This window comes from Apteryx rowi, unplaced genomic scaffold (assembly GCF_003343035.1).
Source record: "Apteryx rowi isolate R43461 unplaced genomic scaffold, aptRow1 scaffold_27, whole genome shotgun sequence".
In the NCBI taxonomy this organism is placed as follows: domain Eukaryota; kingdom Metazoa; phylum Chordata; class Aves; order Apterygiformes; family Apterygidae; genus Apteryx; species Apteryx rowi.
This window is the reverse complement of record NW_020449085.1, coordinates 894262-911256: the sequence shown is the minus strand read 5'-3', so window position 1 is coordinate 911256 and position 16995 is coordinate 894262. Positions and strand designations below refer to the sequence as shown.

At 64.6% G+C, this 16995-nt stretch overlaps 2 protein-coding genes across 5 annotated transcripts in view; both read left to right on the top strand.

Moving 5' to 3' along the window:
• AP3B2 (adaptor related protein complex 3 subunit beta 2) overlaps window positions 1-14585 on the top strand; it is a 21671-nt gene extending 7086 nt beyond the window's left edge. Inside the window, exons 1-27 of one of the 4 annotated variants that reach the window (XM_026068325.1) lie at window positions 1774-3304; window positions 4294-4369; window positions 4468-4542; window positions 4863-4958; window positions 5136-5296; window positions 5574-5640; window positions 5742-5924; window positions 6233-6409; window positions 6749-6846; window positions 7025-7079; window positions 7260-7331; window positions 7520-7582; window positions 7812-7944; window positions 8042-8151; window positions 8276-8452; window positions 8574-8760; window positions 8880-8998; window positions 9351-9462; window positions 9730-9910; window positions 10010-10199; window positions 10285-10360; window positions 10820-10926; window positions 11073-11304; window positions 11498-11582; window positions 12011-12108; window positions 13528-13666; window positions 14079-14585. In XM_026068325.1, coding sequence (XP_025924110.1) covers window positions 3063-3304; window positions 4294-4369; window positions 4468-4542; window positions 4863-4958; window positions 5136-5296; window positions 5574-5640; window positions 5742-5924; window positions 6233-6409; window positions 6749-6846; window positions 7025-7079; window positions 7260-7331; window positions 7520-7582; window positions 7812-7944; window positions 8042-8151; window positions 8276-8452; window positions 8574-8760; window positions 8880-8998; window positions 9351-9462; window positions 9730-9910; window positions 10010-10199; window positions 10285-10360; window positions 10820-10926; window positions 11073-11304; window positions 11498-11582; window positions 12011-12108; window positions 13528-13666; window positions 14079-14229 — 3462 coding nt within the window. In that variant the 5' untranslated portion in view covers window positions 1774-3062 and the 3' untranslated portion in view covers window positions 14230-14585. Of the gene's footprint in view, window positions 1-1773; window positions 3305-3350; window positions 3478-4293; window positions 4370-4467; window positions 4543-4862; window positions 4959-5135; window positions 5297-5573; window positions 5641-5741; window positions 5925-6232; window positions 6410-6748; window positions 6847-7024; window positions 7080-7259; window positions 7332-7519; window positions 7583-7811; window positions 7945-8041; window positions 8152-8275; window positions 8453-8573; window positions 8761-8879; window positions 8999-9350; window positions 9463-9729; window positions 9911-10009; window positions 10200-10284; window positions 10361-10819; window positions 10927-11072; window positions 11305-11497; window positions 11583-12010; window positions 12109-13527; window positions 13667-14078 lie in introns of those variants that run through there. The other 3 variants (XM_026068326.1, XM_026068324.1, XM_026068327.1) reach the window with 3 other exon arrangements.
• A 669-nt stretch (window positions 14586-15254) lies between these two features.
• Window positions 15255-16995, top strand: part of CPEB1 (cytoplasmic polyadenylation element binding protein 1) — a 48329-nt gene continuing 46588 nt past the window's right edge. Inside the window, exon 1 of the mRNA XM_026068285.1 lies at window positions 15255-15272. The gene's annotated coding sequence lies outside the window, so the exon portion shown is untranslated. The remainder of the gene's footprint in view (window positions 15273-16995) is intronic.

The following is a 16995-nucleotide window of genomic DNA, read 5'->3' as shown; positions in this document are numbered from 1 at the left end:
CCCCTAACTCAGCACCCAGTGGCGATGTCCCCCAGCCTGGCACCTGCTGATAATGTTCCCCAGCCCAGCACCGGCTGGTGGTGTCCTCCAGCTCGGCACCCGCTGGCAGTGTCCCCCCAGCCCTGCACCTGCTGGCGATGTCCCCCAGTCGTGCACCCGCTGGCGATGTCCCCCCAGCCTGACACCCGCTGGGGATGATCCCCCCACCCAGCATCCGCTGGCAGTGTCCCCCTAACCCAGCACCCTGTGGCGGTGTCCCCCAGCCCTGCACCTGCTGGTGATGTCCCCTAGCCCGGCACCCGCTGGCAATGACTCCCCATCCTGACACCCACTGGCAGTGTCCCCCCAACCTGGCACCTTCTGGCAATGTCCCCCAGCCCTGCACCCACTGGCGGTGTCCCCCAGCCCTGCACCCACTGGCGATGTCCCCCAGTCCTGCACCCGCTGGCGGTGTCCCCCAGTCCTGCACCCACTGGCAATGTCCCCCCAGCCTGACACCCGCTGGGGATGATCCCCCCACCCAGCATCCGCTGGCAGTGTCCCCCTAACCCAGCACCCAGTGGCGATGTCCCCCAGCCTGGCACCTGCTGATAATGTTCCCCAGCCCAGCACTGGCTGGTGGTGTCCCCCAGCTCAGCACCCGCTGGTGGTGTCCCCCAGCCCTGCACCTGCTGGCGATGTCCCCTAGCCCGGCACCCGCTGGCGATGACTCCCTGTCCTGACACCCACTGGCGGTGTCCCCCCAACCTGGCACCTTCTGGCAATGTCCCCCAGTCATGCACCCACTGGCAATGTCCCCCCAGCCTGACACCCGCTGGGGATGATCCCCCAACCCAGCATCCGCTGGCAGTGTCCCCCTAACCCAGCACCCAGTGGCGATGTCCCCCAGCCTGGCACCTGCTGATAATGTTCCCCAGCCCTGCACCCGCTGGTGATGACCCCTAGCCCAGCACCCGCTGGCAATGACTCCCCAACCCAGCACCCGCTGGTGGTGTCCCCCAGCCCTGCACCCACTGGCGATGACCCCCCCCCAACCCAGCTCCTGCTGGTGGTGTTCCCCAGTTCTGCACCTGCTGGCAGTGTCCCCCCAGCCTGGCACCTGCTAGCAATGACCCCCCAGTCCCGGCACCAGCTGGCGGTGTCCCCCCAACCCGGCACCTTCTGGCAATGTTCCCCCAGCCCTGCACCTGCTGGCGATGTCCCCCCAACCCAGCACCCGCTGGCAGTGTCCCCCAGCCTGGCACCCGCTGCTGTTGTCCCGGTCCCCTGGGTGCTGCTCTCCCAGGAGCCCTCCCAAGCAGTGCAGAGAGCCTGGCAGCATCCCTGCGAGCCCTGCCTGCACCCAAGGNCACCCGCTGGTGATGACCCCTAGCCCAGCACCCGCTGGCAATGACTCCCCAACCCAGCACCCGCTGGTGGTGTCCCCCAGCCCTGCACCCACTGGTGATGACTCCCCAGCCCTGCAGCCACTGGCGATGACCCCCCCCAACCCAGCTCCTGCTGGTGGTGTTCCCCAGTTCTGCACCTGCTGGCGATGTCCCCCCAGCCCGGCACCTGCTAGCAATGACCCCCCCCGTCCTAGCACCCGCTGGCGGTGTCCCCCCAACCCGGCACCTTCTGGCAATGTTCCCCCAGCCCTGCACCCACTGGTGATGTCCCCCCAACCCAGCACCCGCTGGCAGTGTCCCCCCAACCCAACACCCGCTGGTTTTGTCCCGGTCCCCTGGGTGCTGCTCTCCCAGGAGCCCTCCCAAGCAGTGCAGAGAGCCTGGCAGCATCCCTGCGAGCCCTGCCTGCACCCAAGGTGGCAGCCTCGGAGCCCAAGGTGCTGCTGGACCTGCCGTGGACTGGTCCTTTGGGTCCTGCCCACATGCGCTGGCACCCGGTCTACGTCCTGGTGCCCTTCAGGGGCTGAATCCCCACAGGGAAGGCAGTGCCCAGCCTGGCCCCGCGATGAGCCCTCGAGCAGGACACCCTGCCGGGTTCGCGGGTGACACCGGAGCCCGGTGGGCTGAGGCCCAGGGCAGGCAGCAGGGACGCGTGGCCCGAGCACCACCCTGGCCCTGGGGAGCGATGGTGGGGGTGCTGCTCAGGACCCTGCAGCCAGCRCCGTGGTGCAGCTCTGGCTGGACTAATTAGCGCTCACGGATGTGGCCATAACGGGGCACGCAGTCACTAGATGGTGCTGTGCTTTCTGTCCAGGGACAGTGTGTCCATCTGCATGGCCTGTGTCCTCCTGTCCCTTCACTGCTGGATCCCACCAGTCCCGTCTCTGAGAAGTGGGGGCTGAGGGCTGCTGGCGGGGACCTGGCCAGTTGCCCTGGCTGGTGCGTGGGCAAGGTCTCGGGCTTCCCCGTGGGGTCCTCGCCAGTCCTGGCATCCCCTCGGGGATGGCAGGGCCTCGGTGTTGCCCCCCCATCCTCCACATCCCGCTCGTCCCCTTTTGTGGGCTGGTGATTGAGGTCCCCAGATAGGGCTGGCAGTGGCCAGTGGTGACCACGGCTGCGGGCTGGGGGCTTGGCATCCCCTGCGAAGCTGCTCAAGGTGCCCAAGGAAGCGATTCCCTGCTCTCCCACCTGATGAGGAAGCAGCCTCRTTCCTGGATGCAGGATGGGTCCCCAGGTGCCACTCGGGCCCAGGGTGACAGAGGGATGCCAGGGTTGGGGACCTTCGCGCAGCGTCAGGCCTCRGCAATGGCTTGGGATCAGTGCAGACCCCAGGGCTGACCCCCTCTGGCCTCGCCACTCAGCGCCTTCCCCCGCCACAGCACCAGACCGGCTGAAACCACAAGCCCCAGGCCCTGCCAGGGGACGCGCTGTTCCCGTGCCACCGCCACTGCCGCTGCGGCCCTCGTGGCTGGGACACGAGGGGCCGCCCGGCGCCGAGCATCAGGTTTCAGGCGGTGGAGCCAGGAGGAGGAGCGGGGCCCGCGGCCAGCCAGAGAGCCCGCTGGAGCCCGGCGGGCTGGCAGCGGGGCCACGCCGCCGTCGGTGCGGGGCAAACGGGTGGTTCGGGAGGCCACCGGTGAGCCAGCTGCGCCTGCCGGTGAGCCGACCGAAGGGATGCTGTCGATGCCACCGCTGCAGAAGCTGCTGCAGCAGCTGCCGGCCAGCGCGGGCGGCCTGGGGAAAGCGCCGGCGGGCACCGCGGCCGAGGAGGCGAGGAGCCCGGTGCTGCCCGCCGACGGAGGGCAGCAGGTCTGCTACAGCGCCCTGCGAGCCGACGAGCTCCGACTGCTCAAGTGCCCCAAGGCGGAGGCCGCGGCAGAGAGCGGCACCGGCGCTGGGCAGCCGCAGCCGCTGCGGTAAGGGCCCCCGCGAGCGCCCGCCGGGGGAGCGGGCGAGGGACRAGCCCTGGGAAGGGGGCATGCAGGAGCGTGGACCATGCGCCGTGCCCTTGAGGCTCCGCGGAACGGCAGCAGTGGGGGCTCGTGCCGAGCGTCGTCCTGCCGGGAAGCCCCAGCACAGCCGGCTCTGTGTGGGTACAACCGTGGGCAGACGGGGTTTCAGGGACATTTTAGGACGTGACGCTTTGTTTAGCGACCGGCGTGTGCTTGTGGATGGCAAGCACATCGTTTCTCCAAATGCTGAGGTGCTTTTGGTGCAAGTCAGTGCTGTTTTGGGAAAGCTCCCATCCCCACCGGACAATCTGGGAATGGGCCATTGCAGGTGGATGAAGCCTTGCAGGTCTAGCGGTGTCATGCCGCCAGGTCAGCTCAGGGACCGCAGGGACAGCAGTGCCAACCAGCCTTATAAAGGGGGACATTGGTGACAAGGAGCTGACAGTGCCCGGGGCGACAACCTCAGCCCATGCAAGTCGCCCCAGCAACGCTTCCAAGGCCGCGGGGTTCTTTTTCACGCACCTGTAACTGAATTCCTGCCCAGATAAATATTTCATGAGCAGCTGTGGGTTGGGTTCCCAGCCTGGCGCAGGCATCTCTCCTGCCCCAGCCCAGGGTAAAGCCAAGCTAGTGCCCTCTGCCTCCAGGGAAACCCTGAGCCAGGCTGGGAGCGGGTGGGAAAAGTGAATAAAACAGAAAACAGGACTCTCCTTCCTCTGTTTTTGCATCCTGAGGAGGGAAATGTCCTGAAGCTGAGGTTCTCCTGATCTCAGCACCCGAGGGCCATATTTGGTGGCCTGGGACRAGCAAAGCCCTGGGAGCTGGCAGTGGGCACCAGAGGCTGTGGCATGCCCAGAACACACATGCGGACCCTCCACAGTGGGTGCTGGGTGATGGCCAGGAGCTGCCAGGGATGAGGGCCAGTTCCTCACAGCACCTGGTCTGCTCCATAGGCACGATGACCTCAAGGAGATGCTGGATAGCAACAAGGACTCGCTCAAGCTGGAGGCCATGAAGAGGATCGTGGCGGTGAGTGTTGCCATGGCACGGGCTCGGTGACCGGCAATGCCGTGCCATGGGCTTGCCGAGGCTGCATGCCTGGTGTCATGCTGTTCCTTCCCTTCTAGATGATCGCCCGTGGGAAGAACGCCTCCGATCTCTTTCCAGCTGTCGTCAAAAATGTGGCCTGCAAGAATATCGAGGTGAGGCAGGTCTCAGCTGCTGTGCGTGTGACCAGGGTGAGCGGCAGCCCTTGCATGGCCTGTGGCAAGAAGCTGCTGGGTGTCCCTGCTGCAGGGCGAGGAAGGGACTGACACCCAAGGGTGTCCACAGGTCTGGAGCAGTCCCTGGAGGGATGCTATTTGGCATTAGGAAGGCTTTGGGGAGGGCTGGTGTGGGCTGAATTTTGGGGGGATGGAGGTACTGGGTGATGGCAGCTGTCTCAGTATGAGGATAATCCTGGGGGACTCTCATGCTGTGGAGTCCCCACCACCTTGGCCACCCTCTGCTGTGTGGCCCGCAGGTGAAGAAGCTGGTGTATGTGTACCTGGTGCGCTACGCCGAGGAGCAACAGGACCTGGCCCTGCTCTCCATCTCCACCTTCCAGCGAGGACTCAAGGTAGGCGGCCCGGCTTTTTGGGGGGAGCAAAATTGGGGCTGGGAGGCTGCGGTAGGATTGGGCAGCCCCAGGAGACCTCCAGCTGCATCCTCTCACTGGCGAAATCCCCATCCTGGAGGGTCCTGGTGGGGCCCAAGAGCCCATCTCGACTCACAGCGCTGGGCATGCCCACTGCAGGACCCCAACCAGCTGATTCGTGCCAGCGCCCTGCGGGTCCTCTCCAGCATCCGCGTGCCCATCATCGTGCCCATAATGATGCTGGCCATCAAAGAGGCAGCGTCGGACATGTCCCCGTACGTGCGCAAGACGGCCGCCCACGCCATCCCCAAACTGTACAGGTAACGGGGGGCTGTGGGCCAGGTGGGGCCCCATGGGGTGACTGGGGCCCCATGGGGTGGCATGGCAATGTGGAGGACAAGGAGAACTCATTTCAAGATTTGTACTGCTTACTGTGGTTAAATTGCAATTTTGGGGGTACGGTGCTGGGGTCCTACCTGCTTGGCATTGGCGGGCAGACAGCTGAGGAACGGGGTAGTTTGGGGCAGTGACAGCCCCATGGGACTGGCCCAGCTGTGACATGCTCCTGTCCATGCCGACCCCGCTCTCCCCTCGCAGCCTGGACTCAGACCAGAAGGACCAGCTCATTGAAGTGATTGAGAAGCTGCTAGCGGACAAGACCACGGTGAGCTGGGTGCCCCATCTCCCCTGTCCCAAAATGTGGGGATGCCACCCTCTCCAGCAAGCGCCCAGTGCTCCGGCTAAACTCAGGTCTTACATCCCCAGCTGGTGGCCGGCAGCGTGGTAATGGCGTTTGAGGAGGTCTGTCCTGAGCGCATCGACCTCATCCACAAGAACTACCGCAAGCTCTGCAACCTGCTCATCGACGTGGAGGAGTGGGGTCAAGTGGTGATCATCAACATGCTGACACGCTACGCGCGCACCCAGTTCCTCAGTCCCAACCAGAACGTGAGTATGGCCACACGGCGCCACAGCCCTGCCAGAGCTGCTCTGGCACCTGGGGTCCRGTGCCTGCCACTGGAGGAGCCTTGGGGGTCCCCAGGCAGCCCTCACAGCAGGCAATGCTCCAGCATCTCATGTCTGGGTCCGGGCACATACCAGTGATCCACTGATGTGGTCGGAGATGAGGATGATGGGGAGGTGGGATGAAGGGCTGGGGCAGCATGGCGGCACCAGCCCAGGCACCACCACAGGCAGCTGGGCCGGCACTCGCCCTCCCTACCAGCGGGGCTGCCAGGTGTCCCATGTGCCAGCAGGAGTCCCTGCTGGAAGACAGCGCTGAGAAGGCCTTCTATGGCTCCGATGAGGAGGACACCAAGGACGACAAGGCGGAGGCCACCTCACTGGTGAAGCGCAAGCCCTATGTCATGGACCCTGACCACCGCCTGCTGCTGCGCAACACCAAGCCCCTGCTGCAGAGCCGCAACGCTGCGGTGAGCCCCACGGCAYGGCCACCCCCTCAGAGAGCCCTGTCCCATCTCCTCCAGCCCCCGCTTGGCTCTCAGCCCAGCCCCCAGTGGTCACCAGCTAGTGTCCTAGCACCTTTTCTCAGGACCTCTCTGATGGCCATGGTGCCACCAGGGTGCTGATGAGGCATCAAGGGACTCCCTGGGAGGAGAAACGTGGTGGGCATCCACATGGGTGGACCTTGCTTTGCTTCCTTGGGGTGCTATCGGGCTGGTGCAGGGACATGACTGTTGCACAGGAGCTGTGGGGATGTCCCCCACGGTGTCCGTGTGCCCACAGAGTGACACACAGGTGTCTTCCCACAGGTGGTGATGGCTGTGGCTCAGCTCTACTTCCACTTGGCACCTAAGGCTGAGGTTGGCGTCATAGCCAAGGCACTGGTGCGCCTCCTGCGGAGTCACAGGTCTGCAGCACTGAGGCTTTGCTGGTCTCCCACAGAGCCAATCAGGCTGCTTGCCGGGATACCCTGGCCTGTGGGAAATGCGGGGCTGTGGTGGGTCCTGCCCCACTGCATGGGGATGTGCTGGGAGCGCAGCCGGTCCTGGTCCCACTGACCCCGCTCTCCGTCTCCATCCCCACAGCGAGGTGCAGTACGTCGTGCTGCAGAATGTGGCCACCATGTCCATCAAACGGAGGGTGAGTTTCAGCTCCCAGTGCGGGAGGGGTCAGCCCCATTGCTGCTGGAGCAGACTGAAGGTTTGGGAGGCAGCATGCATCCTGCCCGGGGCCTCAGAATCACCTGCCCGTGGGTAGCTTTGGCATGGGCTGGGCAGCCGGTACCAGGGATGTCCCTAAAGCTGCTGGCTCTCCACACAGGGGATGTTTGAGCCCTACCTGAAGAGCTTCTACATCCGCTCCACGGACCCCACACAGATCAAGATCCTCAAGGTAAGCCAGAAAAACCTAGCTGGACCCTTTGCTGGCAGCCCCACAGGCTGCCCAAACCCCTGCCAGGCCTTCAGGGCTCCTAGGATGCGACCCAGCGCTCCTTCTCCAAGGGGGAATGGGAGGATGCCAGGGATCCAGTTCCCCGGCACTGTGTTCCCATGCTGCCCCTCTCTCCCTCCTTCCCACAGCTGGAGGTCCTCACCAACCTGGCCAATGAGACCAACATCTCCACCATCCTGCGGGAGTTTCAGGTATGCTGGGGCCACGGGCACACCAAGACCACCTGGGTGTCACTCTGGCATGGCTCCGGATGCCAGCACCGTGGGTGGATAGAGGGAGCTCCCCGCCAGGAGAACAGGGCTTTGGGCATGCCAGTTTCAAGTATGGCATCATCTCCAAAACTCCCGGCATGCAGCTGCCGTGCAGGGGGGATTCCCAGCGCTGGTGCATGGGTAATGTGCCTTCCGCATGCCCGTGCAGACCTACATCCGCAGCATGGACAAAGATTTTGTGGCAGCCACCATCCAAGCCATCGGGCGCTGTGCCACCAACATCGGGAAGGTGCGGGACACCTGCCTCAATGGCCTGGTCCAGCTCCTCTCCAACCGGGATGGTGAGCAAGCGTGGCCAGGGTGAAACAGGGGATCCTCCGCTCTTGGAGCAGGAGATCTCAGGGCAGGACCCTGCTAACACAGGCTCTCTGCCTGCAGAGCTGGTCGTGGCTGAATCCGTGGTGGTCATCAAAAAGCTGCTGCAGATGCAGCCGGCCCAGCACAGTGAGATCATCAAGCACATGGCCAAGCTCACTGACAACATCCAGGTGAGTTGGGGTGCTGCGCAGCTCCCGGGGCCAGGGTCCACCCCAGCGGAGGGCCAGTGGGTGCACAGGTTTGGCACCATGGGCTGGGAGGCAGCTGTGCCATGTGCCCATGGCCATCCTTTAGGTGCCCATGGCACGGGCCAGCATCCTGTGGCTCATCGGTGAGTACTGTGAGCACGTGCCCAAGATTGCACCTGATGTGCTGCGCAAGATGGCCAAGTCCTTCACCAATGAGGAGGACATCGTGAAGCTGCAGGTCATCAACCTGGCGGCTAAGCTCTACCTGACCAACTCCAAGCAGGTACCAGGGAACGGGCTCCCTGTGAGTGTGGTGTGGGATGCAGGGCTGAGATGGCCCTCACCCTGTCTCAGTTTCCTGTTGGGGAGGGAGAGACTGGCCCTGAGCATGCCTGTTGGTGCAGAGCAAGCTGCTGACCCAGTACGTACTCAACTTGGCCAAGTATGACCAGAACTATGACATCCGGGACCGGGCCCGCTTCATCCGCCAGCTTATCGTGCCCACTGAGAAGAGTGGGGCCCTCAACAAGTACGCCAAGAAGCTTTTCCTGGCCCAAAAACCTGCTCCCATCCTGGAATCCTCCTTCAAAGGTATCAGCCCTGGCTGTAGGGTATGGGGATATGGGAACTGGGGGTGTGGATGGGGAGAGCTGTCACCCCAGCAGCACATGGCTGCATTGGAGCTGCCCCAACTCTTCATCCTGCCGTAGATCGGGACCATTTCCAGCTGGGCTCCCTGTCCCACCTGCTCAACGCCAAGGCAGTTGGCTACCAGGAGCTGCCCGACTGGCCGGATGAGGCCCCCGACCCTTCTGTGAGGAACGTGGAGGTAGTGTGGGGCAGTGCAGGGCTCCCCAGAGCCCACCAGGGTGGTGGGGGACATTGGGAGCCAAGATGGAGGAGCTCCAGAACCTTGAGAGTGTCGCCCTCCTCCGCAGGGAGGAAGCACCTCCCCACTGGGGAGCTGCAGCAGGCTTTGGGACAGCTCCAACAGGGGCTGCTCAGGTGCCTTGCCATCTTCTCATGTGCACCGTGTGTGCGCAGGTGTCCATACACTGGTTTGCTGTGCTTGGGGACACACGTGGCCAGCCCAGTGTGGGGGCAGGAGGGGGGCAAGGGTAGCACTTTGGGCTCTGTGCCCATGGGCACCAGCCCTGCTCCATCACCCCTGTCCCTGGTAGGTTCCCGAGTGGACCAAGTGCACCAGCCGCGAGAAGAGGAAGGAGAAGGTGGAGAAACCTTTCTACTCCGACTCAGAGGGCGAGTCGGGGCCCACGGAGTCAGCGGACAGCGGTGAGGGCCTGGGCAGCATGGTGGGGTGTCAGGCTGCGGTGCTGCAAGCTGGGCATGGGTTGCCATAGCGGGGAGATGTGGGACATGGCAGGGGGGTGCCGGACGTGGTGGGATGCAGTGCACGGACATGCGATGTGGTGGGACATAGCAGGTGGATGTGGGATGCAGCAGGGAGATGCAGGACATGGTGGGACACGGTGAGCGGATGCAAGACATGACAGGACACAGCAGGACATGGCAGCAGGGGTGAGACGTGCCTACTTGCAGAGCCTGAGTCCGTCAGCGAGGAGAGCGAGACCAGCAGCAGCGAAGGCAGCTCCAGCTCCGGCAGCGAGGAGGAAGAGGAGGGCAGTGGAGACCAATCAGAGGACAAGGAGGAGGAGGAGAAGAGGAAGAAGAAGAAGGAGAAGGAAGCCCCTCGGAAAGCATCCCTGGAGAGTGCTGGCAGGTACCTTGCACACCATGTCCCATGGGGCTGAGGACACAGACAGGGTCTCCCTGGTTGAAATCTGCATTCTCGAGATGTCTGACTGGCCTCTCCCTGCAGCCCCAGCGAGGAGGAGGAGGAGGAAGGGGTGAAGAAGGGCAAGAAGAAGAAGCAGCAGCAGGAGAGGAAGGGCTGTGGCGAGACCTCGTCCGAGGAGGCCAGCGCCTCTGAGAGCAGCTCATCCGAGTCAGACTCGGGCTCTGAGGCGCAGGAGTCACCGGCGGAGGTGGAGACCAAGCGGAGGAAGGCGGTGAGGGCCAGGATGGGAGCAGCATGGTGGTGTGGGGCTGGCCTGAGCCCCTGTGTTCACCCCATGGCCCTCTGCCTCCTTCTAGCCCGCCAGCACCAAACCCAGTCCCAGGGCCACCACCGCAGGCCCCAAGGAAATCTCCCTGCTCGACCTGGATGACTGTGAGTAGCTGCCGCAGGGCCAGGGCTCAGCTCTGCCCTGGCTGTGGGGCATGCAGGGGTCCTGCCACCCCATCTGCCCCGCTGCAGCCACCCCAGCGGGTGCATGGCCAGGCTGGGAGTGCCCCCCAGACAGGCTGTTACTGCATCCTTGGGGAAACTGAGGCACAGGCCTCCTGTGCCAGCGGAGCTCAGAGCTGCACAAGTTCTTGGGGCGCTGATGAGCTGGAAAAGGGGASTGGGACTGGTGGGGTCAATGGCCTCTGTCCCCAAGGATGGCTGCAGGGCACATGGCTCTGCCCATGGGACTGTGCCCATGTTCTTGTCCCCATGTGGTTGTCACCATGGGGCTGTGCCTATGGGGTTGTTCCCATGTGGCTGTCCCCTTGCGCTGTCCCCATGGGACCRTGGCCTGTCAGGGCTCTGCTAACTGTTTCTCCTCACCCCCACTATGCCCTGCAGTCACCCCGCCTCCTCCCCAGCCCGTCCCTTCCAGCAACATCGTCTCCACCAGCCTGGTGACCGATCTGGAAGGTCTCACGCTCACCGACACCTCCCTGGCACCTGCTGTAAGTGACCCCCACATGTCCCCGCGTCCCCCCAGCGACATCCTGCATCCTTCCTGGGGACCATCCAAATCCACCAGCGGTGGGCACCCCGTGCTGCAGTGCCCAGGGTGGCCTGCTCACCCATGGTGGTCCTCGCTCCCTCGCAGCTGCTGAGCCCGGTGTTCGGCTCAGTGAGGACCTACGAGCTGCTGCACCGCATGACGGGTGAGGGGCTCTCCGTCGAGTACTGCTTCAGCCGCCGGCCCTTCCCACACGACCCCCACATGGTGGCTGTCCAGATCCAGATCTCCAACAACACCGACGCCGAGGTGAAGAGCCTGCACATCAGTGAGCCCAAGCCGCTCTCGGGCATGCGGATCCAGGAGTTCCCCGAGATTGGTATGGCCCAGCCTGGCTCCGAGGGGTCCTGGCATTTGGGGGGGGGGTGGGTCATCCCCCAGAGTGCCACAAGGCACCCACTGGGTGCTGCAGCTGGGCCAGAGGAGGTTGCCTCCCAGGCTGGGCTGGGTGCTGCCCGCCGGCAAGGTGCCTGCTGGGTGCTGGGGACACAGTGCCAGCCCTGTGCTTTCAGAGAGCCTGGCGCCTGGGGACACTGCCAGCGTGGTCATGGGCATCGACTTCTGTGACTCCACCCAGGCAGCCAACTTCCAGCTCTGGTGAGCGCCTGGCAGCGGGGCAAGAGGGGCATGGGGCGCTCCAGGGGATGGGGGACAGCAGGACAGGGACAAGCATCGCTCCAGGGGACGGGATGGCCGGACATGGCATGGGGTATTCCAGGGAATGGGGGACAGCAGGACCAGCACTGAGGTCCCCCCAGGGTTTGGAAGACAGTGGGACAAGCATGGGGTGCTCCAGGGGACAGGAGACAGCAGGACAGGCACAAGGGTCCCTCCAGGGGACACAGAGGAGGCAGCAGTCCCAGGTCCAGCCTGCCGGGTGCCCCCTATTCCCAAGGCCTTTTGTGCCTCAGTTTCCCTCTGGCTACTCCCATGCCTGAGGCAGGCAAAGGGAGCGCAGCACGGGGTGGGGGCTCTGCCTGTGGACCCCAGACTGGCCAGACCCTCTCACCCGCCTGTCTCTGCAGCACCCACACGCGCCACTTCTACGTCTCCATCCAGCCGCCCGTGGGGGAGCTCATGGCTCCCGTCTTCATGAGCGAGAACGAGTTCAAGAAGGAGCAGGGTGAGTGCGGGATGGAGGCGGGCTGCCTTTGGGGGGACCCACCGCCCGGAGCCCGGTGCGCCCGGCGCTGACGTTAACCACCCGTTTTGTTCCCTCTGCCGCCCTCGCCATGTCCTTAGAGCACCTCTCGCGGCTGGGCGAGGGTAAGTCGCAGCTCAGCTGGCCCTTGCGGGCAGGGGCGCGCTGCTGACCCCATCCCGCTCCCCTAGACTAGCTCTGCTCCCCTTGCCCCGTGCGAGCCGCGCTCCRGCCCCCCTCCTGCACTCCCAGGCCTGGGGGCCGCGGCAGCAATCCCTCGCACAGCTTGGATAGATGCCGTGCTGGGTGCCCCCACTGGCGCCAGGGTCCCGGGGGGCCCCGCTGGGTCCCTGCACAGCATGGAGGGCTCTGGGGCACGATGGGGTGGATCCCTGGCCCTTGAGGCCCCATCCTGCCTGGCTGCTGCAGGGCCCCAGGCATTCATGGGGTCCCTGGATCCCTGCTCTCGCGTGCCCGTCCCCRGCACAGGAACCTTGTGCCACCCCAAGGGGCCCTACGGCCATCCCGTTACCAGCACCATGCCTCTTGCCGGCTGTGGGGACRGGTGGCCCCCCAGCACGTGGCCCCCGGGAGCCACTGTGCAGCCTGGCAGTGCCAGCAGCTCCCTCCCAGCCGCTCACCAAGCCGCGGCCGGTGGCCAGAGTGTGGGTGCTTGGCGCTCCCAGCACCATGGCCTGGGGCCAGCRAGCAGTGGGGACCACCCAGCTGCATGTCCCCATGCTTCCGGAGCCAGCGCGCTCCGTGGCATCCCCACAGCATGGCGGGGGAAGCCCCGGGGGGGTCTGTGGCTGCGGCACGGTGAGCGGTAGATGCTGGTCTGGCCGGAGCACCCGTAGCCGGGCGGGTGTGCAATGGGTGCTCGATGCCCACAATACCTGGGCTCCATTGCCCTGCACTGCCCGGAGGGGCCATTCCCCAGGGACACGGCTGCAGACTGCTGCCACCAGGCAGGGCGGCAGGACACAGCGATGAGCCCAGGAAGGCTGCTGGAGGAAGGGTTTTCCCAAATCCATCCGTGCCGGGGGCTGGAGAGGAGTGAATGGTCCGGGAAGAGTGGGGCAGCCGGGACAGGACCTTGTGGAAAGCCTGGGCTGCGAGGCCACAGGCACAACACGGGGTTGATGTGCCCCAGGATGGGGCTGAGCCCTCTCCCAGCGTGCGGCTGGCACCTTGGGACAAGGACCCCCAGCAGGATGAGATGGGACAGGCAGAGGCTGGAGGGGGCAGGAAACAGGGACAACAAAGTGGGGCCAGAGGGGACATGGCCACTCTTCAGAGGGGTGCACGGGGCAGAGGGGCTCTTGGAGCCGCTGCCAGGCGCAGATGGAGGGCCGGGATGCAAGGCTGGAGATGGGCAGGTGCCTCTGCTGCCCACCCCAGGGAAGCTGACGGGCATGAGCGAGATCACGGAGAAGCTGACGCTGCCGGAGAAATGCCGGAGCGACCATGCCATCGTCCAGCAAGTGACCTCGGCCGCCAACGTGGGCCGCGTGCCCTGCGGAGCAGACAACGAGTACAGGTAGCCAGATCCCCCACTGCGGAGAGGTCGCCTCGCACAGCACTACTGGGACCCCCGGCTCCTCGCAYGGCTCGAGCGGGCTGTGCCGAGCCAGCGACCTGCTGTGGGGACCAAAGTGGGGAGGGGATGCTGAGGGAGAACCGGGATGTTACCTCTCTGGTCTTACCCAAATCAAAGCAGCTCCCAGTGGGGATTCTCGGGTCTTACTTTAGGACAAGGAGCCCCTGTGCCACCCGCACCCAAACCCACTGTGACAGTGGCTGTGGGTGGCAGAGGCCTCCCTGGTCCCGGCTGGAGCATCCCAGGAATGGCCATGCCAGCTYGGTGCGGGATGCTGGGAGGGCAGGGAGGGGATGGTGACTGCGGGGATGGCCACAGCTCACCCTGAAGCCCTGTGTCTGCCGGCGGGCAGGTTTGCGGCCAAGACGGTGACCAGCGGGAGCCTGGTGCTCATCACCCTGGAGAAGCGGGAGGGAGCCGCGGCCCAGCTGACGGTCAACAGCGAAAAGATGGTTATTGGCACCATGCTGGTGAAGGACATTGTCCAGGCCCTGGTGCAGTGACTGCCAGGCCCCACCACATCCACAACCCCTGCAGCCGGAGGGCTCTGCCCTCCCATCTCCTCTGGTCCACGCCGCTCCCCAAAACCCTCTGCATCCACGTAACCTGTTTCTGCCATTTTTTTTCTCGCCCTGATCTCCAGCGTGGTGGGGCAGCAGCTGGTGGTGAGATGCAGGGATCTCCGGAGCTGGCTGGGAGGAAGGAACAGGACAGGGGAGACGGGAAAAAGGGCGATGCCCCGCTTGGAGGAGATGCAGCCAGCTCCAGTGGCACGCGCCTCCTGCCCCCGGCCCCTCGCCGTGCGGCGGTCTCATAGTGTAACCCTATTTATTATGGCCAGGATCTCCGAATAAAGCTCTCCTTGAACCCGCTCTCTTCCCCACCTCCGCTTTGTGTGCACGGCGGCCGCGGCAGCCCCGAATCACCACATGCCAGGCTGCTCCGGCCTCCCCGGGAGGCTGCTCGTGTCTCCGACGGGCGGCCACCGGCTCTGGGAGGAAACCCGGCTGCTGACACGCAGGTAGCTCCAGTTTGGGCTCAGCTGCTTGAAGCAGCAAGACGCTGGGCTAAACCCTTTCGGGGCTCCTGCCGGCTGTGCCGTGCCGGGCTCGGCAGAGGGACGGGGTGGGAACCGAGGGAACCAGGGAAGCAAGCAGTCCTGGGGGCTTTCCAGCCATTTATTCAAAGCAGAATTGCTCGTGCTTTGACCGCAGAAATACCTGCTACGTCAGGGCCGGGTTGCTTCTGCGGAGGCGCTGGAAGGATTCCTGGGGCCGTCTCCAGGAAGCTTTTCATCCTCAAACTGGAAAAAAGGAAATTTGACTCTTTATCAGGCTCTCTCCTCCCAGCACGGGCTGGGTGGGATTTAAGAGAGTCCTGGCTTTCCCTTTACCCTTTCCGAAGCTACGTCCCAGCTGGGAGCCAGTCACGGCGCCCGTGTCCAGCACAGATGTTGGAGGGAGGGGAAAGGATGCGCAAAGGACGTATGGGAAGGCCTGAACCCAAATTCGCTTCGAGTCTGAGCCCTTCCGCTGCTGCAAAAAGGGTGAGGACTTTCTGCTTTTTCCATGCTGCCTTTTGCGTACGTAGGAGAAAGGATAAGATCGCCTTTATTTTTATGGGTAATGAAACACTGGCTGATAATCTGGCCAGAAGAGCACGAGCTGCTGGGTGTAAAGTGTTTATTTCTAAAGGGAAAGTCAATTTAAATAATTAAGTTAAAAGAGCTTTGCACTTCCCTCTCCCTTCCCCAGCCCGGGCCAGGCTTCCCTCCCCTCCCACCCAAAGGGATGCAAAGCCGGGGAGCACAGTTGCAGTGGTGGGGGGGGTGGGGGGGGAGGGACATTTCGCAGCAGCCCTGGGATGTTCCCATCGGATCACCGTGCACCAGCACTCAGACACGGGGAATTCACGCCCAGGCAGCGCTGCCTTGCGTTACGGAGCGCGAACGGAGAGCCAGCATTTCTGCCACGAAGCGCCTTTCCCCTTCGGGTCCTGCCTCGGCGCAGTTTCCCCCTCCCCGAAGCGCAGCGAGAATCACAGCACCCAGCAGCGCGCAGCAAAGACGCGACGTTCACCAGGCAAAGCGCCGGGCTGAGCAGCCACCCACGAGCAGCCTAGGGACCGCGCGCGAGTCAAGGCGGCTTTGTGCGCCCACAGGGTCCCACGTCCGCAGGGGACCGCCCGCCCAGAGGCCGTGCCGATGGGCAGCGTGGGGACACACAGGATCTCTTTGTCTCAGGGCAGCACTCGGCTTCACACTGCAGCCCAGCGGCCGAGAAGGGGAGAAGGACGCTGGGAGGAAACCAGCACGGGAAGGGCACTGCCTTGCTGGACAGCGTCCAGGACGCGCAGCCGCCTCCTGAAAGCGCTTGCTGTGAGCAGCCGGCCCCTGGGCTTTACCCCAAGGGGTCTCCGGAGGACCTGCCGAGAGCGTGACTCGGTGCCGAAGCTGCGAGATGCACCTCCGCAGGCAGCGCAAGGCTTCCAGATGCCCCGGGAGCCTGCGTCTTGCGTGGGCCTAGCCGCGTGTGACTTAACACAGGAAGAAACAGAGCGAGCCCATCTGCTTCTCGTGGTGCACCGAGCGGGGCCCTCGTTCCTGAGGGACGCCGCAAGAGTCCTCTCGCAAACAACATCGCGCGTTGCACCGTGCAGCCGCCCGAGCCCGGAGCACTGCCCTTCGCGCAGCTCTCTCCTCCGGGCGGATGCTGACATAGCAGCAGCCTTGCCAGCCCCTGCCAGCGCACCTCCCTGAAGCCTGGGAGGTGGTGCCAGCTGCCTGGCGTCCCTGCAACGAGGCCTCCAGGCAAAAAGCGGGCAGCCCCGCACCCGCCAGCCTCGAGAAAACAAACCTGGCGCTCGAGCCCGGGGCGGCCGCCCCCCTCGGCCTGCACGCAGCCATGTGTGCAGCTGAAAAGCATCTCAGCCCAAGCCGGTTTCGCCTGCCTCTCTGCTCGCGCGGGCCGCGGATCCTGCTTTCGGAGCGTGATGTGTTTGCAGCTGCAGAAGTAATCAGGCGACTGTCCTGCCTCGAAGCTGGGGGGTCCCACAGGCAGCACGGAGGGGAAGGCAGGGAGGCCCCCCGCCCAGATGAGCCCAGATGAGGGTGCAGCAGGCACGCGGGGAGCTACCGGAGGCGCAGGCCGCGCCCATGGCAGCGAGGCCGCGTCCTCTCCCCTCCGCCTCCTGCAGACCCAGCCGCTGAGGCCCCTCCTCGAGCCGCCGGGGCCACCCCAGGCGGGAGCGGAGGCGCCTCAGCCCCCGGG